At 41.7% G+C, this 17599-nt stretch overlaps 1 protein-coding gene across 1 annotated transcript in view; it reads left to right on the forward strand.

Moving 5' to 3' along the window:
- LOC129091999 (cadherin-23-like) overlaps positions 1-17599 on the forward strand; it is a 127156-nt gene that overhangs the window by 35051 nt on the left and 74506 nt on the right. Inside the window, 3 exon segments of the mRNA XM_054599740.1 lie at positions 3777-3919; positions 4201-4248; positions 4590-4682. Of these exon segments, the coding sequence (XP_054455715.1) occupies positions 3777-3919; positions 4201-4248; positions 4590-4682 (284 nt within the window).

Genomic DNA, 17599 nt, shown 5'->3' on the forward strand with positions numbered 1-17599 from the left:
TTTGTTGTGAGGTATCTTTTTTTTTTTTTTTTTTTTTTCTGCTGCTCTTTTTGTCGATAGCGTACTGAACCCATATACCCATTGAGCCTCTGTGCACCATAAAATTCAAAGCTATAATTCACAACATGCGTGAAATTGCAGTCCTGACAGTGGCTGTCTCACTGAATCAGCGCTCAGATGAACGAGAGGTCTGAAGATGTCACCAACATAATAAACAGGGCTTTGGCCTATAGCCTCTTTTTTTTCTTTCTCCGTCCTGAGGCCCCAAGGCAGGGCCGAGCCTAGTCCCTGTCTAACGCGCGCGACTCCCATCGATCCAGCAGGGATTGATGTCCTCCAGAGGCTGATTTAGCGCCCCCATTGGCTCCCTTGCTTTTTCCTAAAAGATTGGGCTGAGTAAAACGTGCTGCCGCTGCTGTGTATAGGTTAGCAAGTCCTCCTACTGTTCTTCTTCTCTTCCCCCTCACTTTCACTCTCCTGCGTCTCCAGACTTTGTCAGTTTGTATATTTTATGGCCGTGCCACAGTGAAACAATGTTTTGTCTTAATGCAGAAGTCCTACTCTAGCTTTGGTTACATACATTGTATTTGTAACTTAAGTCAAAATACATTAAATGTGTCACCTCCTCTGCACCTCTTCCTATTAACTCTCTTAACTCTCGTTCTGCTATGCCTCATTTTTTTATGCCTGTGCAGGTGACAGCCGTGTCCCGAGGCTTTATGTTTTCAGGATGTCCGACTCATTCTTGTGAACGCAATATATCTCGCCTCAATTTAAGCCTAAATGCTTTCAATTTTTTCTTTAGATTTCCCCTGAAGTATCGTCAAAGTAGAACCATATTAGGAAACCAGTTATGTGTTCTATATTGGCGTCTTTCCATTAAACATTATAGATCACATCTATATGAGCTGCATAAGTACATTAATTGGAAAGTTGTACTCATGCATTATATCCTGTGCATTCAATCCATTTTTTGTTTAGGATTTTAAGAGGCTCGGTAAAACTGTGCTTGTATTCTGGTATCCTTCTTATCACAGAGTATGTCCAAATGTTTTATTAACCTTAAGGAGGCCACGCATCTCTAAACGGTTCTGGTTTGGCAGATGTCTTAAGCTTACCTTGGTGTGTTGCATGTAGCTCCGCTTTTGGACGTTCTGGTTTGACCTTACTGTCAGAATGCAGAAGGAAAATTGAAGGATTCAGTATTCAGGGGACAATGGGAGAGAAAGGTGAGGTAGAGAGATGGTCCTCCAGCCCATCGCTCTTGTCATGAGAGCAGTGTTGCAGAGTAGAGGAGAAGGGGAGGGCCAATGTTAATGTGCACTGTATCATTCATAACAGTAATACTGGCATCACTTGGTGCTAAATAGCATCATTTGTCAGGGAAAGGGCTTGGTGCCACAGTGTTACAGATAAGCACTAGAAGGATACCTACACTGTACACACACATTATACCTAATACCTTTTTACAACAACAATGCTATAACCAACCTCGACCGTCAATACCTCAGTACCCTTAGCTCATTTGAATTCTGAATCTTCCCAGAACCCTTTACCCAAATACTTACCCTAAGACTAAAATGTAAACCTCAACCGCACCTAATCCTGACTTTAATCATGAAATTCAATTAAGCCACAACCCCCCAAAAATCCCAGATAGGCAACCAAATCTTCTGTCTGTCATATATTTGAGGATAATTAATCCTCGTTATTTATTCAAATTCAAATTAAAAAACATTGTCACACAAGCATAGAAATGTCGGTCCTCCTTTACCTCAGACTACTCTGTTTTTTGAATACAAAGTTAGTTATTTTCATACATAATGCTTTGTTAAGACATGTTACTTCGGGCAAGCTTTAAAAACAATGAATCCAATGAAACGCATTCGTAGAAGATGAATAGAAATTGGAGTTGATTCATACATATAGTACAGTACCTAATCTTAACTAAATAATATTCCACTGCAGACTGATTCAGCAGATGTCGGCATATTCTAGCCTCCAGTCCAGCACATGGGCCAGATAATCGAACCCATATGGTTAATGACTTGGTCTTACTTTGCTTCGTTTTTTCCACTGAAGAAGTTAATCTTCCGGAAGACTGTGGCTCTCATACATAGTCTTAGTTTCAAATGATTTGGTTATCATTCATTTGTTACCCTTCGCTCGGGTGTACGTCTCCCCACATGAAGCAGACAATTCCTCCACAGCCGAGAGGGCCGCAAGGAGGAGGGGGAAAAAAATCAGTTATTATTGATGACTATGAGGTAAAATGCTCAATTTGCACCGTCTTCAACCAAATTATAACTCATATTGAAAGCAGCTGAATTTGCATAAATCTCATTAGAAGCAATGAGAGGGGTTCATAAATCGTTATATTAATTAGTCATTTTTCCCACCCTTTCATAGGAAAATGGGGTGTATTAATAAACCTAGAGGGGTGTGTGATTGTGAAGCCTAATTGGTCGTTGTGTTAAGCTTTTTGGTGCACAAGCGACAGGCTTGATTTAGTTTGGCTTAACCTCTATTGTCTGACGGAGTACCTGTAGTAGGTAGGGAGAGAGAATGTGTGTGTGTGTGTGTGTGTGTGTGTGTGTGTGTGTGTGTGTGTGTGTGTGTGTGTGTGTGTGTGTGTGTGTGTGTGTGTGTGTGTGTGTGTGTGTGTGTGTGTGTGTGTGTGTGTGTGTGTGTGTGTGTGTGTGAGATCTGGATTTAGTCTTTCGTCCATGAACTCATATACATCTTGTTTCTATTTAGATAAAAGGACTACATGACTACAGTTCAGCACCATGGACAGTGTCTAACCCTACTGGGGGTCCCTGTTTCCTCTCTCTAGGATGTCAATGAGTAAGATAAAGCGAACTGCATGAATGTCTGATTCTATTTGTTTCTGCAACAAAGGTCCAGGACTCGGTGACGACTTCAGGTCAATGGAATGTCTTCAGAACTACAGTTTAATCTCTACTTGATGAACTTGTAAATGTGTGCCTACATTTAAGCTGTATGTATGTTGTAGGTGAGTGTTCTTTGAGTCAGAAGAAAACATGATACATATTCATAACCGCCGGGGTCCATTGTGTGTGACTGATATCAGCATACCCTCCCCTTCAACGCATCACAATACCCTTCCCCAGCAGTTTTACCACGGACGGTAATGAGCCTTGACCCTCTGCGTTCATGGTTCTCCACGCTGTCCTCCATGCCCTTCCTAACCCTTCACGTTACCCTTCTTGACACATCCGTCCAGCATGGTGGGTTAGCCGGCCTAATGGCGCACCACCTCTAGGTTTGATTAGCCAGCCTGTCTGAGCTCTAGTGTCTGTGACAAATGAAGTCTGTGAACCACTGCAGCTCCAATTAAAAACCCTTTCCTCCTGTCTACCCTCGCACAGGCTAGTGGGTTTGTATGTGTGTGTTGTTACGCCTTCTTTATCGTTTACATGAAAATGCAGCTTTTTGTACCCACATGACTTTAGTTTAGTGGAGGAGCAAGTTGTTATAACATCAATCTTTGCCTTCACCCTGCAGGTCAACTTGTTTTCTTCCTTTTTATTTCTGTGTAATTTGTGGGTTATTTTCAGAACAATGTTTCATATAAAACAAACACACTTCATGTGGCTCAGTAATGGAAAATCTAGGCTATCTACTGATTTGTAGTGTATTTGCAATCTATTGATCTTTAGATTAGTGAGGTCTCATAACCAATCAAAGATCTTGTTAGACACTCTGACCTTTGACCCTGTGAGACCGCTGACCTTTGACTCTCTGTTTGGCAGGTTCTTCTGTGGCCCAACTGAAGGCTACTGATCCTGAGGGGGAACCTCTCATGTACGGTGTTTCAGGAGAAGAGGCCATGAGGTATTTTTCTGTGAACAAAGACACAGGCGTGGTCTGGCTCCGACAGCAGCTGGACCGTGAGGTATGCACACCAAACAAACACACACACACACACACACACGCTTACACATTACCAAAGCAAATGCATTATATAAAAGAAAAGACGCTCGGGACAATTTTGAAAATAGGAGATGGAATGTAAATTATCAAATGATGAAAGAGCAGAGGAAATTCTAATACTCTTTAGCGGGGAGGGATGAAAAGGAGGGGTTATGAGTTCAGAGTGGCTCTTCTGTGTCTTTTAATGCTTTCCCCCACTGCTCTTTTGCACCACATGTTTATGCTGATCTCTGTCTCCAACAGACCAAGTCAGAGATGCAGGTCGAATTCTACGTGAGTGACATTCAAGAGGTAAGAGAGAGATTTACACTGTGGATATAGCCTGACCAAATGACACAGAGAGACCTTTTCTCTCTCAGTTCGTCTCCCTGTCAGTCCCTTGCTTTCATTCACGTCATTATTTTTCTCCTTCTCACATGTAATCATTCTGACACCTGTCTCACTCTTTATTTACTGAAACACACTGACGTTAAACCTACTCTCCCCCGTTGGTAATCTATCACACACTCCCTGTTTTCTTTCACTCTGAGTCTTGGTTTGTTGTGGCTAATACCCATTAGAGTGCAGTTCTCTGACAAGTAACGTGTGGAGGAGGCTTTGGAACAGTTTTACCAAGGTGTTTCTTCCCTCAGGTGGTCAAAGACACGGTAAACATCCAGATTGGAGACGTGAACGACAATGCGCCAGTCTTCCACGGGCAGCCTTACACCGTCCACATCCCAGAGGTAAGGCTGACAGAAAGTTGTTTAACCTTTTAACCTAATGTATCCAAGGTGGTTGTGATGCACCTCTACCTGCAGACAATGAAAATCTATCAAATGTTCAATTTCTATATCATTTTTTGGTTTTATGGCTCTCAAAACAACGATGCCAGCAGAAAAACTACAATAATATCACAGTTATATACTATAAAGTTATTTGATGAAACAGTGGTTTGCTTTTATGAAATTCACCTCAAGGTTATAACGGCAGTAACTGCATGGTTGTTACATCCAGCTTATGGTGATCATCAACAATTCATAGTGTTTTCAGTCTCTAGTGCCCAGGAAATGGTTGCATTTAGCTGCACCTGTGGTCTTCCATGACTTGAGGATTTGTCTTCTAGCTCATATTTAGAGAGTGTGCACAGCCTCCTTCAATAGGGAAGAAAAACACTCACTGATTCACTGCAGTGGAGACCTCAATCTCTTTTCTCCCTTCTCTGTCCTCTCCCTGAATCTGCTACCTCCCTTCTCTGCTCTCACTTCTCTCCATCTTCCTCTCTCCTCTTTGCCCTCTCCCTCATCTAATCCTTGATGGAAGTAATTGCCAGAGTGGAGTGGAAGACTTCAAACAGGGGCTGAAATCCACACACACAAACACACGCACACAAACGCATATCGTGTTGTTTATATTGAGCACATACCCCTTTCTGAGTCTTCACCAAATCTTCAAAGCCACTGGCTTTTTCTCTCCTCAATCCATAAAGTCAGGCAAATAAATGGGAGAAAGAAGGACTGTTAAGACGAGGCTGTTTAGACCACCCACCAGGTTCTCTCAGGCCAATGCAACCGCTGCTCAGTTGTGTGGGACTCATTCATAGTCCACATGCAGACTTTCCAAGCTCTGCAAACAATAGGCTTCCGTTTAGCTTCCAGAAAGCCATTAAACAGAGCTGTGTTTGATCCTCAGTCGCTAACATATTGTTAGTTCCCTTGCATCACTCAGTGAATTACTGCTCATGTCAGTCCTGTCCTCCTTGTGCTTAGAGAATTTAGGCTTTTTTATTTGAGGGGTGTCATGGCTATAGATCAGATTCTTTAAAACACTAGACACAGCAGTGAGTCTTGTATCATCAACATTTCTCTGCACTGAAAAGAGCTGGAGCCTGTAACAGTGAACATGAAGTATGAATACCATGTGTATGTGAGCACAGAGTGAGACTAATGCAGGTGGAATGTGTTTTATCACAAATCAACTTAGTTGTTATTGTGACTGTCTTCATAAGTGAGACACAAAAAAATCATTCATATTTTCTGTGTTGCAATTGCAATGCAGCTTACAGTCCAATCTGTACACAGAAAGTTCTTCATTAAAGCCTTCCTTTTCTTCCTCCTGGAAGAGGGAGTTTGAGGAACAATGTCTATTTAGTAGTCAGTTTGCTCCTCTTTGTACCATGTTTTCTCCACCTCTACCATCTTCTTCTTATCCTGTTTGCCCACAACTTACCTTCCTGCACTTTTATGGCCTCATTACCTTTATTGTGACCCTAACTGAACCCTAGCGGGCAAAGCAAACATGCTGCAGCATCACTCCATCATGCCGTCACCCACTGGACATGCCAGAGTAACTGGAGGTTGTACAACCAGCACAACTAGATAGTGCTGCTGAACTTGAGCACACAGAATAAGATGGAAAAGAGTGATGGATGTGCAGGATGACAGAGTAGTAAGAGGGATGACAGAAAGACAAAGCTAGAGATGATGGAATTTAACACGGAGATGCAACAGATTGACAGAAGCCAAATTAAACTACACAAAGGGCTTTAGGGTTGTTGAAACAGTAGAATAGTCAGGGGAGGAGGTATATTGAGGTGGGCCTGACACAGCTCAGCAGTGAGCAGATGATGCAATGTGAGCGGCAAGGTGAGCAGTGCAGTAGGGAGAGCGGGGGAGAGTGTGTGTGTAAATGTCGTTTTAATTTGTAGAGCCATAAAGAGGGTGAAGGGGAGCAGGTGGGCTGCTAGCATTCCCTCTGTCAGCGCTAATGAGCTGGCCAGATTTACAGCATCCACACACTCAGGCAGACAGCAGCAGAGACTGGATACAAGGAGAGAAGGCTATCACCAGAAATAATATTTTGATAGAACAGCAGATGGGCCACAACCAAAATCCATTATTGCATGAGATGATGGAGTGAGCGTACAACATACTGAGAAGTGTTTTTCACATTCCCTAAGCGCGACACGTAGTCCTGCTATCTAGCAAGCCCTCTATCGACAAAATGTTTTGAGTGTGCGTCTGTGGAGTACAGAGCTGCTGTCTGACTAACGGTGGGACCATCCATGGCTAAAAGAACAACCGTCCCCCAAAACACTCGCACACACACCTCCCCCCCAGCTGCCTGACCCCCACACTCCCCCACTGAGAGCCGGTCTCTCTGTCAGGGCCACTGTGATAGTATCAAAATGCCAGCACTGACAACTTCTCTTAAGTTTCCCCAGTGTGTGCCATCTCCTGCTGTTCCATATGCGGCCACTAACCACAAACACAGTTTATTTCTTGTTCTTCTGGTCACCTGTAAACCTTTGCTTCTCTTCCTCTGCGGTCTCCTCTACCCTAGAGGAACAGTGTGTAGCATTTAGGGGCATCTATTGGCAGAAATGGAATATAACATTATTTAGTATCTTTTCATTAGTGTGTAATCATCTGAAGTAAAGAATTGTTGTGTTTTCATTAGTTAGGAATGAGCTGTTTATGTCTACATACAGAGCAGGTCCTCTTCATGGAGCCGGATGCCATGTTTCTAAAGTAGCCCAGAATTGACCAACATAACACCGGCTCTAGATGGGGCCATTTGTGTTTTCATGTTTACTTGTCTGCCACTGTAGCTCTCCTACAAGCTTGGACACAAGTTGGTTGCAATATGCACCCGCTAGATGTTGCTTATTCTTACACACTGCTATTTTAAATACCTGTGTCTTGCGTTGTCTTCTGTCTCACACACACAAAGACGCACAAAACACACTTTTCTAGATGCCATTTGTGTATCATACACATTTAACTCACATGTTTTCGTCTTAATTTACAGATATTATTCATACTTGTTTTCCTACGATCTTAGCAAGGCAAAATTTAGTTTATTTTTTGGTTTTGGGTCCCTCCACTTGTAGCTTTTCACAATTTAAATTCCATCTCCTCTTACATCCTCTTGCCTATTCCTATTCATCATAACCTACAGTGGATACACAGTGCAGTGGAATCCTCCCTTCGATAACGCAGTAATGATGCACACGAGATTTGTATAGCTGACTTCAGACCAGCGCTTTCATGCGGCACATAGATGGATTAAATGTATTGGCAAACAGGCAGACAGGCAAGAGGCTCCAGGTGATAAGATATCCAAACTTTATCTGTTTACTACCTCTGAGGTATGTCAGGCAGGTGAGCAAATCCCTCCTCAGCCGCTATTTTCTATCAGCCATATCTCAATGTCCCTCTCTAACCTACAGTAAGCTCTGATGAACTACGGCTGATGTCATAGAGGAGGGCTGCCCAAGGTGGCAACCCCTCTGGGGAAAGCCAGACATCTAGAGAAAGAGAAGCCCTTCAGTCTGGTCTGATAAAAAAATACAGGACAGGTTTCTGTATTTGGTTTGATTTAAGAATCCCCCAATGAAAGTATAGTAACATGAATCCTCAGCAGAGGTTATTTGTTCCTAAAACATTTATAATTAACTTGTGTTCAATTCAATATTTTTTTAGTGGTATACTGCCAATAAAGGTAATGTGGCTCAGTGACATTTATGAGTTGAATAATTGTGTGTTTGGTAAGTAAGGTCCACCGTTCAAAGGCAATATGACAACAAAGCATTCAAACCAGCGTGATTTTAGCCCCAAACTTTCGGCTACTACTTCCTCCAAACAATTTGGAGATGAATAGCATGACAGCATTTCACGCACGCACGCACGCACGCACACAAATGCACTCATATTTGAGGTAATATTGGCAGAGTGTATTTGAGAGCTCCTATTACGCCTGTGAATGAGCTGCTTACTGCTTGATGTGGGCTCTGGCAGCAAAACAGAGGCACCTGCTATTTGATGTGCCCTCTGTCGCTGTCAGGTGGAACATAGATGAATCTGTTCCATTCCTTTTCTTCTTAGCTTTTTTTCACTTCTGAAAGCTGAAATTCAATCCCTAATCTTTTATCCCTGTATCTCAGCAGGTTACAGCATCCAAAGGTAATTTGTTTACCAGGTTGCAAACAGACATTTCTGCTCTTAAGCAGCACCTCCAGTATGTGGATGACTAATGTCGCTGCAAGGTTCTCTTGGAATGTTAAAGGAAAATGAATAGTGGAATACATTTATTTTGAAATTACAGTCATAAAATATTTGTGACTTAATTTCTACACAGCCGGCAAACACATGCCTTCTTTTTGACACACACACACACACACACACACACACACACACACACACACACACACACACACACACACACACACACACACACACACACACACACACACACACACACACACACACACACACACACACACACACACACACACACACACACACACACACACACACACACACACACACACACACTGTCTCCTAGAAGTTGGATTTAGCCTGTAATGATTTCAGTATCACCTCTCCTGGTCTAGTGTAATTGAATCTAGTGGTTACTGAGCTGAGTGGTGGCTGGTTGACAGGCGCAGGCCTCAAAGAGAATTCTGCCTGACACTAAGACCCTGAGCCCCATAGGGAGGGATTTAGGGAGAAAGGGAGAAAAAATGGATAAAGTGAGAAGGTTAAATGGGAAGCAGTCAATATTTTACTCACCTCGGGCTCCATTTATAACTTTCCCCAATACAGATTTGGTGCGAGAACCCAATTCTAAGCAAAAGTTGGGGGTTTCTCAGAAAAACATCCTTTTTGAAGATTTTGCAGCACACATTTTCTCCAGTTTTCGATGGCAAATGAGAAGCTGTTCCTAAAGCCATGAATACAATTACCAAGAAAGTGCTTTAAGAAGTGTTGAAACAGTAAACTGCTCAGTTTTTTAGATCTTTTCTCCAGCTACCCGTGTGACTATGTCTGACAGCACTGATGAGAACACAGCACACGATCCTCTACAAACTAATCTAAGCTCCTACACTTATTCCTCCATTTTTTATACAACACAAATACAGTACATATGGCCTGTTTATTAACAGGCCCTGGATGTTTTACCAGCTGTGTGTTCACATATTTCATGCAGAAAGAGCCCCTGAACATCAGTTTTTGCAATTCAATGATTTGTTTTGTCTGTGTGTATGTTTGTGTGTGGAGGTGTAGATTCCCATCTGCAGATAGTCACTATAGATATATACTATATACTGGGTTCATGTGTGGATGGCACATTCTCGACAGAGTGAGTGAAGTCATACAGCTTGATGAATGATGAATCATTTGTGGACTTTAGTAAGCCTTTCAGGGCAAGTGGTAACTTAACTGAGTTGTCAGAGAGGATGTCGTGCCTGTAGAACAATTTTTTCCACGCATCCTTTCCAGTCCACGGGTTAAAGCAACAAGCAGCGCCTGGGCATCACATATGCTGCCACTCGTGAAGGTAAATCACCTCCTCTTCCTCTCTTTATCTTTCTGTCATTTACCTTATCCCACTGAGCATGAAGAGCACCTTGATTTGCGTGTTACGCTGAGATGGGCGCAGATTTGTCTGTCAAAAAAAAAAGCTAAGGCTCGTGTTTGTGAGTGACCATCGAAAAGTGTATTTCTGACTGGGGGGGGGGGGTTAGTACGGGAAGAAAAGACTGAGTGAGAGGGCCAGGATTGAAGGGGGAGAGAGAACGGCTTGCACTCCCAAAAGCCATTAAAGTTTGATTCACCCACTCCTCACTCTTTGAATAAATCAACCTGTCGTTCCCTCTCTCCCTTTCTTTCATGTGTGTGTGTCCCACCCCTGCATCTCCACCCCCCTCTGCCTTTGGCGCTCTCCTTCCCTCTAACACTCACTTGGCAGAATTGTGAATTCTGACAAGGTTTTGCTAACATTGAAGACAGTTGTGCATCTTGTCAGTCCCTCCATATTCTGCAGCAGCTCGGTGATCATCTCCCTTTCTGTCTCCCACGTAAACATAATCACAAAGTGTTACAGTCGCTTTTTTGCAGTGTGTATGACGCCAACGTTATGAGAACAAGTCTCTGCTGAAAGAAGAGAGAAATTAACGTGTGGAAAAAATGTGTTGAGCTACAAGGCGTGCCTTCAACCTCACCAGGGCTCCATTTTGGCATTATGCAAATTCCTGAACAATTCTTTCTGTCTGTCTTCCTCTGTGTCTCAATATGCACCTCCCCCTCAATGTTCCTCAGACCGTGGCTAGATTTTCCTTAATAGAGCTTTATAGCCCTTCCAATTTGCCCAAATCTGTTTTGGCTGTCACTTCCACAATTGAGATGGTAGTCAGATAGCATTAAAGAAAAATAATGCATTATAGAGAAGTAAGGAAGAAAGGAATAGGAATACTAAAGAAATGCTGTTACTCTTGCCAACAGTTTCCCCTCCTTCTTGTTATACAGTGAGCTATACAGATACAAAAGCTTGCTGTAGGGTGGAATATGATTAACTTGGATCTTGTATTCTCTTCCTCAGAAAGCCCGACTGACTTGGACTCATCTGTTAGTTAAAAGCAAGTTACAATATGTCTTTTACTGTTCAATTTACACCTCATATCCCACAGAGCTGTGTTGCAGCGGGCATACATGACAACCACAACAAACACCTCTCAAACTAATTAAGGTGGCAAACAGATGTTGAAGCTTCATCTGAAGTCACATCTTTCTGAAATCTCTGCTGCATTTTCAGGTTGTCATTCTAGGGGTTCTGATGGCTTCTTGTTTGGCACTTCCTCTTTTAGAACAAACCAGATTTTTGCCCGACTAGCTGAGGGGGACTGACAATGGGTATATTGGTCTGTCTTGTTAACATAATGGTTCTACTGGCTATATCTACTGGCTGCTTGTCTGAACTTTTCTCTATTGCCACCTCAAGCTCTCACAAACACACACACAAACAACACACAAACACACACACACACACACACACACACACACACACACACACACACACACACACACACACACACACACACACACACACACACACACACACACACACACACAATAATCTAAATCAAATAGGCGATTGGCCATTATATTTATTTAGGCATTTATGTCCCCGGTGCTTTAACCCTTTGCATTTTGGACACTTTATGGACTTGTCCTCTAGTGTAGCTCCAAGTCGAAGCCCAAAATGTCATCTTTGCACAGGGCACATATATCATAGTTTAACAGGCTACTATTTTCCCTGTAGTCAACAACTGGTGGATACCACAAACCATCACCAAGGTCCCTCCTCATCCAAGTGAAACCGCTTTTGTCCTGAACCATCTTCCTACCAACCCCTTCTAAGCTCCCCCTTCCGCGGTGTCCCCAACATAAGTGCTTTGATGTATAATTGAGTTGTGCGTTGTGCGCCCTCTTACTTCCAGTCTTTCCTCTGTGCCCCCAACCCCCCCACCCCACAGGACCCAGCTTATAGAAAAGGTAGGTTAAAAGGGGAAAGGAGAAAAGAGGAAAGGAAATTGAGACAGTGCTTATAGAAGGGCTTTTGGCAGGTTAGAGACTATTGGATTGTAATACAGCCACATTAGAAGAAAATTGGGAGCTACTACTAATACAAACCTTAGGCAAAATGTCAGCAGTTGCTACAAATGAATCAATAAAATGCTGTTATGAGAGGTTGCATGAGCGAAGGGGATCGAGACAGTCGAAGACTCAGACAATCCTCGACACTCCATTACTGGTGTCGCGTCTCATCAACGAGGTGTAATTTAATTTGACAACGTCACATTCCATTAATTGAGATAAAGAGAGAAATGAAAGGGGAATGAAGTGATGAAAATAAAAGGTTTGCTTTGTTGTAGGAAGTACCAAATTGCCATGTAATGGTCACTTTATACAGGAGCTGATTCTACACATTGCCTTTCTGTATTATAGTCATTGGTGCCCCAGGTGTTTCCTATCATCCTATAATATGCACACAGCTTAATCCTTGTAAACCATTGGTGCATTAAGCTGTCTTTGTCCTGAACATGTCAATCTCCTTCCTACATGCAGTACTACTTCTTAGCTTGTTTTTCTCTCTGTCCCCACTCTTCTCTGCTGCAGAGCTACATGAAGTGATTGCAAAGGGAGCCCAGTAGTGCCGCGGTTTCTCTGTCTGAGCTCCGTCTGTTCAGATCTGTTTGTCTTTCTCTATGTGACTTTCACATTTAGCTCAGTTCAGTTCCTTTCTATTCAGCGCGGTCAACGGGGTGTGGTGCCTGCAGGTTTGGTGCTTACTTTGCAGCATGCTACCAATATGCCAATACTTCTCTGTTATTTGTCATACTCTCCACTTTCCCAAAGAATTTCCACTCAGCAGCTAAGCCACATACATGTCTCAATTCACACAGTCCTTGTACAAGCAAACAGTTTTAGAAACTTTATCCATTTACCTCAACAGTATTCCACAGTAGCATCAATACTTTGGACATAATTGTACAGCTGAAACTAATGAGGGGATTTACTACTTTTGACATGTGTTGTGAAATTTAAAAATGTATTATATTCTTTGTAGTCCAGTTTAGTATAGTACAGAGGAGGCAAATGTTTTTGGCAAATATGCTTTACTGGCATGGCAAGTAGTGGTCTTTGTCTGTGTTGCCTTCGTAGTGTAGCTGCGGTATTATTGACCCTCTGACCAGAGCAAATGGCTAGTAAAGACCTAAATGCTGTAAAATAATCCTTCCTGAAGTGTGCATTCAAACAGTTTGGGCACAATGCAATTTCGGGTTTGAAATTAGAATACTTTATTCTGATTGCTCATAATTTCCACCAGGCTGATCCGTCTGCCTATTACTTCTCCTTCTTCTAATATCTCTTTTACAGTTTTTTGAAAATCAAAAGCCTGCATTTAATGTTATGTTTCAGTGGTCCGTGTTATTTTGCCCATCAAACACACCAGTCTTATTAGAGTTCCTAGTGCTGGTAAGCAGATGGAGGCATTTCAATGCTCTGGTTGTGTACTCCCTGCTGAAAGTCAGAGATGGGAGTGATGAGTTTAAGCACAGACACACATACACACGCATACATGCTGTCCTTTGGGGTGTAACTACTGGCATTCTTGAAAAACAGAAATAATGCATGGGGAATTAAAGGCACCTGGGGTCATAGGGCAGCCTGGATATACGTACTCAGATGTTCCTGCAATTGCTTGAAGTTTCTTGAATTATGCATTGGAATGGGTTCATATATATCTCTGCCTGTGTCTGTGTGTGTGTGTCTGTGTGTGTGTGCGTGTCTGCAGAGAGATACCTGAGACATTAAGACTCATAGAGCCCCATCTGCCCCCACGATACCCTGCGCCCGAGGCTGCAGATAGAAGAAGCTGTTGATATAGAGTTCAGTGTACCTATAGGACCAGACTGCAGAACGGAGAGATTCAGGGGTGCAGAGTGGACGATGAAGTGAAAACACACAAAAGGCTTGAAAACAAGCACACGCAGGGATACAAGGAGGGAGGAGAGAAAGGCAGCAGGAGAGAGACAGTAGGCTATCTTTTTAAAAAGCAGAATGCATTGAATCCCATGTGATGTTGCTGAGATGGCCTCTGGAGCAACTTGGGCACCATAGTTAATTTGAGAATGTGCTGTGTAGGGTGCAGCTTCTCCTGGTCATCGAGCCAAAACACTGTTGGTGTTCCGTTAGGAGGTACCATAGCAGCACAGTAAAGTTTTTTTATTTTTTAAACATTTTTCTGTAAGGCCACATTGTGAATCATTCCACCCTATACAAAACTCATGAGCACCAAAAATGTAAATAGATGGGTTCAGATGGATTTTGTAATTTGTGCATAAACTGCAAGAACACCAAGAAAAGAAGAATATGGTCTCTTTAGGGATGTGGGTAGTCTCGCTGCTGTGTTCTGGGCAAACTGTTCTGGGACACTGCAGATTATAGTAGTTGAGATGGTAAGAACAGAGCGCATCAATGGCTTTCCATGTCAAAGGACAAAAAAAAACTTGATGTCAGAAATAGTACATATGAAAAAAACTGTTTGTCAAACCACAGAGTACTGCCAGAAGTCACATTTAAGCAGGTTTAGCATAGATTAGCTGCTTAAGATACAGGGACTTGTCTCAAGTGAAAAGTTAATTTCTCACATATTACAGTTTCTTTCATTGTTTCATTGCTAAAACACTAAAATTACACATAAAGCACAACTATTGAGACCGACTCTCGCAGAGCCAACCTCTGTTCAAGTCTCTAAAACTCTAAACACATCATCTCCTTTGCACCCAATTTTCCACTCAACATGGCACTTTTTGCAACACACTGCCCAGGGTTCTATTCTTAAGAAACTGGAATCTCACATAAACTTACTTGTTTACCATTTCAAAAAACTGCCTTTCAAAATGCCACACCCATGGACCAGTTGGCCAATACACTAAATTGCTTTTTATTTTCAACTCCTCGATCAGGATGTAAGCACTATTAAATAAACACAGGTGACTTCTTGTTTACAACAAAAATAGAAGCCAACAGAGCAGCAAGAAACCACTTTCCTCATTTTGATTCTGTTCCAACCTTGTTTGTGCCATACAGTGACAAAATTGTTTCATTTTGCTAAATGTCAAAGGCGTTCTGCTTCTTCTGTATGTGGTTGTGTGAATTTAATGTTTTGGCAAAATTAGCTTTGTTTTCAAAACCAATGATGAAAAAACTGTGATAAAAAGAGTATGAGTATGAGCATCAAACACAGATTTTCCAAGGTCATTTCTCAATTCTGCTGATTTGAGTGCAATGATCAGACTCTCTACTTTTTTTTTGGTATAAACCTCTTCAAATGTAATTCCTTCAACCACTTAGTTCCGGGTAAATGCCTGAACAATTTTTCTCTCTTTCCCAGTGAAATCAGATCAGACCACTTGTACTGGCGTTTGACTTCATCATAATCCAGATGCCATAAAAAGCCTCTCCTCCACTGTGTGAAGTCACCGCTCAGTATTAGATCATGGAGCTTTGTGATGTTGTTCCAGATGGGTACCTTCACAGGTGATTGCCCTCAATGTGAACAGGGAAAGATTATCAACATGATGCAACATGAACATGCGGCGTGCAGCTTATTGAACAATGCACAGCGCCCGTTGACATGATGCTAATGAAGCTGCAAAGGTGCAATTATGCTGCAGGTCTCTTTGCCTGGCACTCTACTCTTGGTCACACAGCTCTAATAAGCACACGCACTAACACAAATCCAAGCTGCCTACATACACAAACTCAAGCACACGCATCGCTTCAACTGGTCCCTGGTTCCCCTATGTGTTTAAAAGAAAGTGTGGACTGATTAAAGTCAGTTGTATGGGGAACTGTGAAAAATATGACTAAATAAATAAATAAAGCGAGTGTCTGGCCCCTCTAGGCATCAGCCGTTTATATGATAATCAGCTCCACTCTAATTTGCATTTAATTCTATTTAAAAAAAATGACTTTTTAAAAAAGAGAAGAAGTGGAAAAGAACAAAAGATTATGTATGAGAACAACATATTCTGTAGGAGAAAAAGCAAACAGGCGTTCTTATCTTTTACATTTCACTGTATTTCAGCCAGTAGTTCATTTTCTTTGGTTTATGTCAATTTGTCTTTTCCTTGAGGGTCACCCAGCTCATAATAATAGCATGCGTCTTCATACACTACCTACTATATGTTCATATGTATCCCTTTGTGCTTTCTTAGCAGTTTAATCACATCATTCTCTGGCCATGGGCTAATTCTTTCTACCCAGTTGGATCTACCTAATGTTTTGGAAGCCGACCTTGGACTGTAGGGCCACTAGCTGGGCTCTGTGCTTACATTTATTTTTAGGTACACAGCAAAAAAGAAGGGGAACCATTTAATTAAAAAAAATGGATATTTTTTATCATCGCTATCACACTAAAGTTACACATGAAGCACAATTGTTGAGACCGATACTCAGAAAGCAAACCTCCACTCAAGTCTCCAAAACCCTAAACACATTTTCTGCTTTGCACCCAATTTGCAACTCAACATGGCACTTTTTGCAACACGCTGTCCAGGGTTCTATTCTTAAGACACAGGAATCTCACAAGTCACTTGTTTGCATTTAAAAAAAAAAACTACCATTCAAAATGCCACACCCATGGACCAGTTGGCCAATACATAAGTCAGCTCGCCAAACACTTAATTGCTTGATTGTCAACTCATCAATCACGATGTAAGCACTATTAAAAAAAACCCACAGGTGACTACTTGTTTACAACAACAATGGAAGCAAACAGAGCAGCAAGAAATCTGTTTTCTGATTTTGATTCTGAACTGATTTTCAGAGCAAAATACAACCTTTGGGAGTGATTTGAGGTATTAAAAAAAAATTACAGTTATTTAAGATTGCTTTTGCACAAACAGAGCTCATTTGTCAAAACACTACAAGCAATTCACACATTCACAAACACAACTACCTTGGAATCCTTTGAAAAAATAAAACACTTAATTCTAGACAATACAAAAAATTCATAAAAACAAAATTTTCACGTTTTTGCACACAATGTGTGATTGTGTTTGAAACAGTTACACGATGCTGTGCTCAATCTAAAACATTTCTACTTTTGTATGATGCAGTCTGGGTTTGTTTTTTCAATGATATTGTTATTGAAGTACATGAATATATTGACCAAACACAACACACAATAACAGTACTTACTGCACACTGATGAAAATATTTATTTCAATCAGTACAACCAGTACATCAATCAGTACAACCTTGCATTTCTAAATGTCAGAAAAGAAAAGAAAATATTCTAAATAGAATAT

Source organism: Anoplopoma fimbria, chromosome 6, assembly GCF_027596085.1.
Source record: "Anoplopoma fimbria isolate UVic2021 breed Golden Eagle Sablefish chromosome 6, Afim_UVic_2022, whole genome shotgun sequence".
NCBI classification, from domain to species: domain Eukaryota; kingdom Metazoa; phylum Chordata; class Actinopteri; order Perciformes; family Anoplopomatidae; genus Anoplopoma; species Anoplopoma fimbria.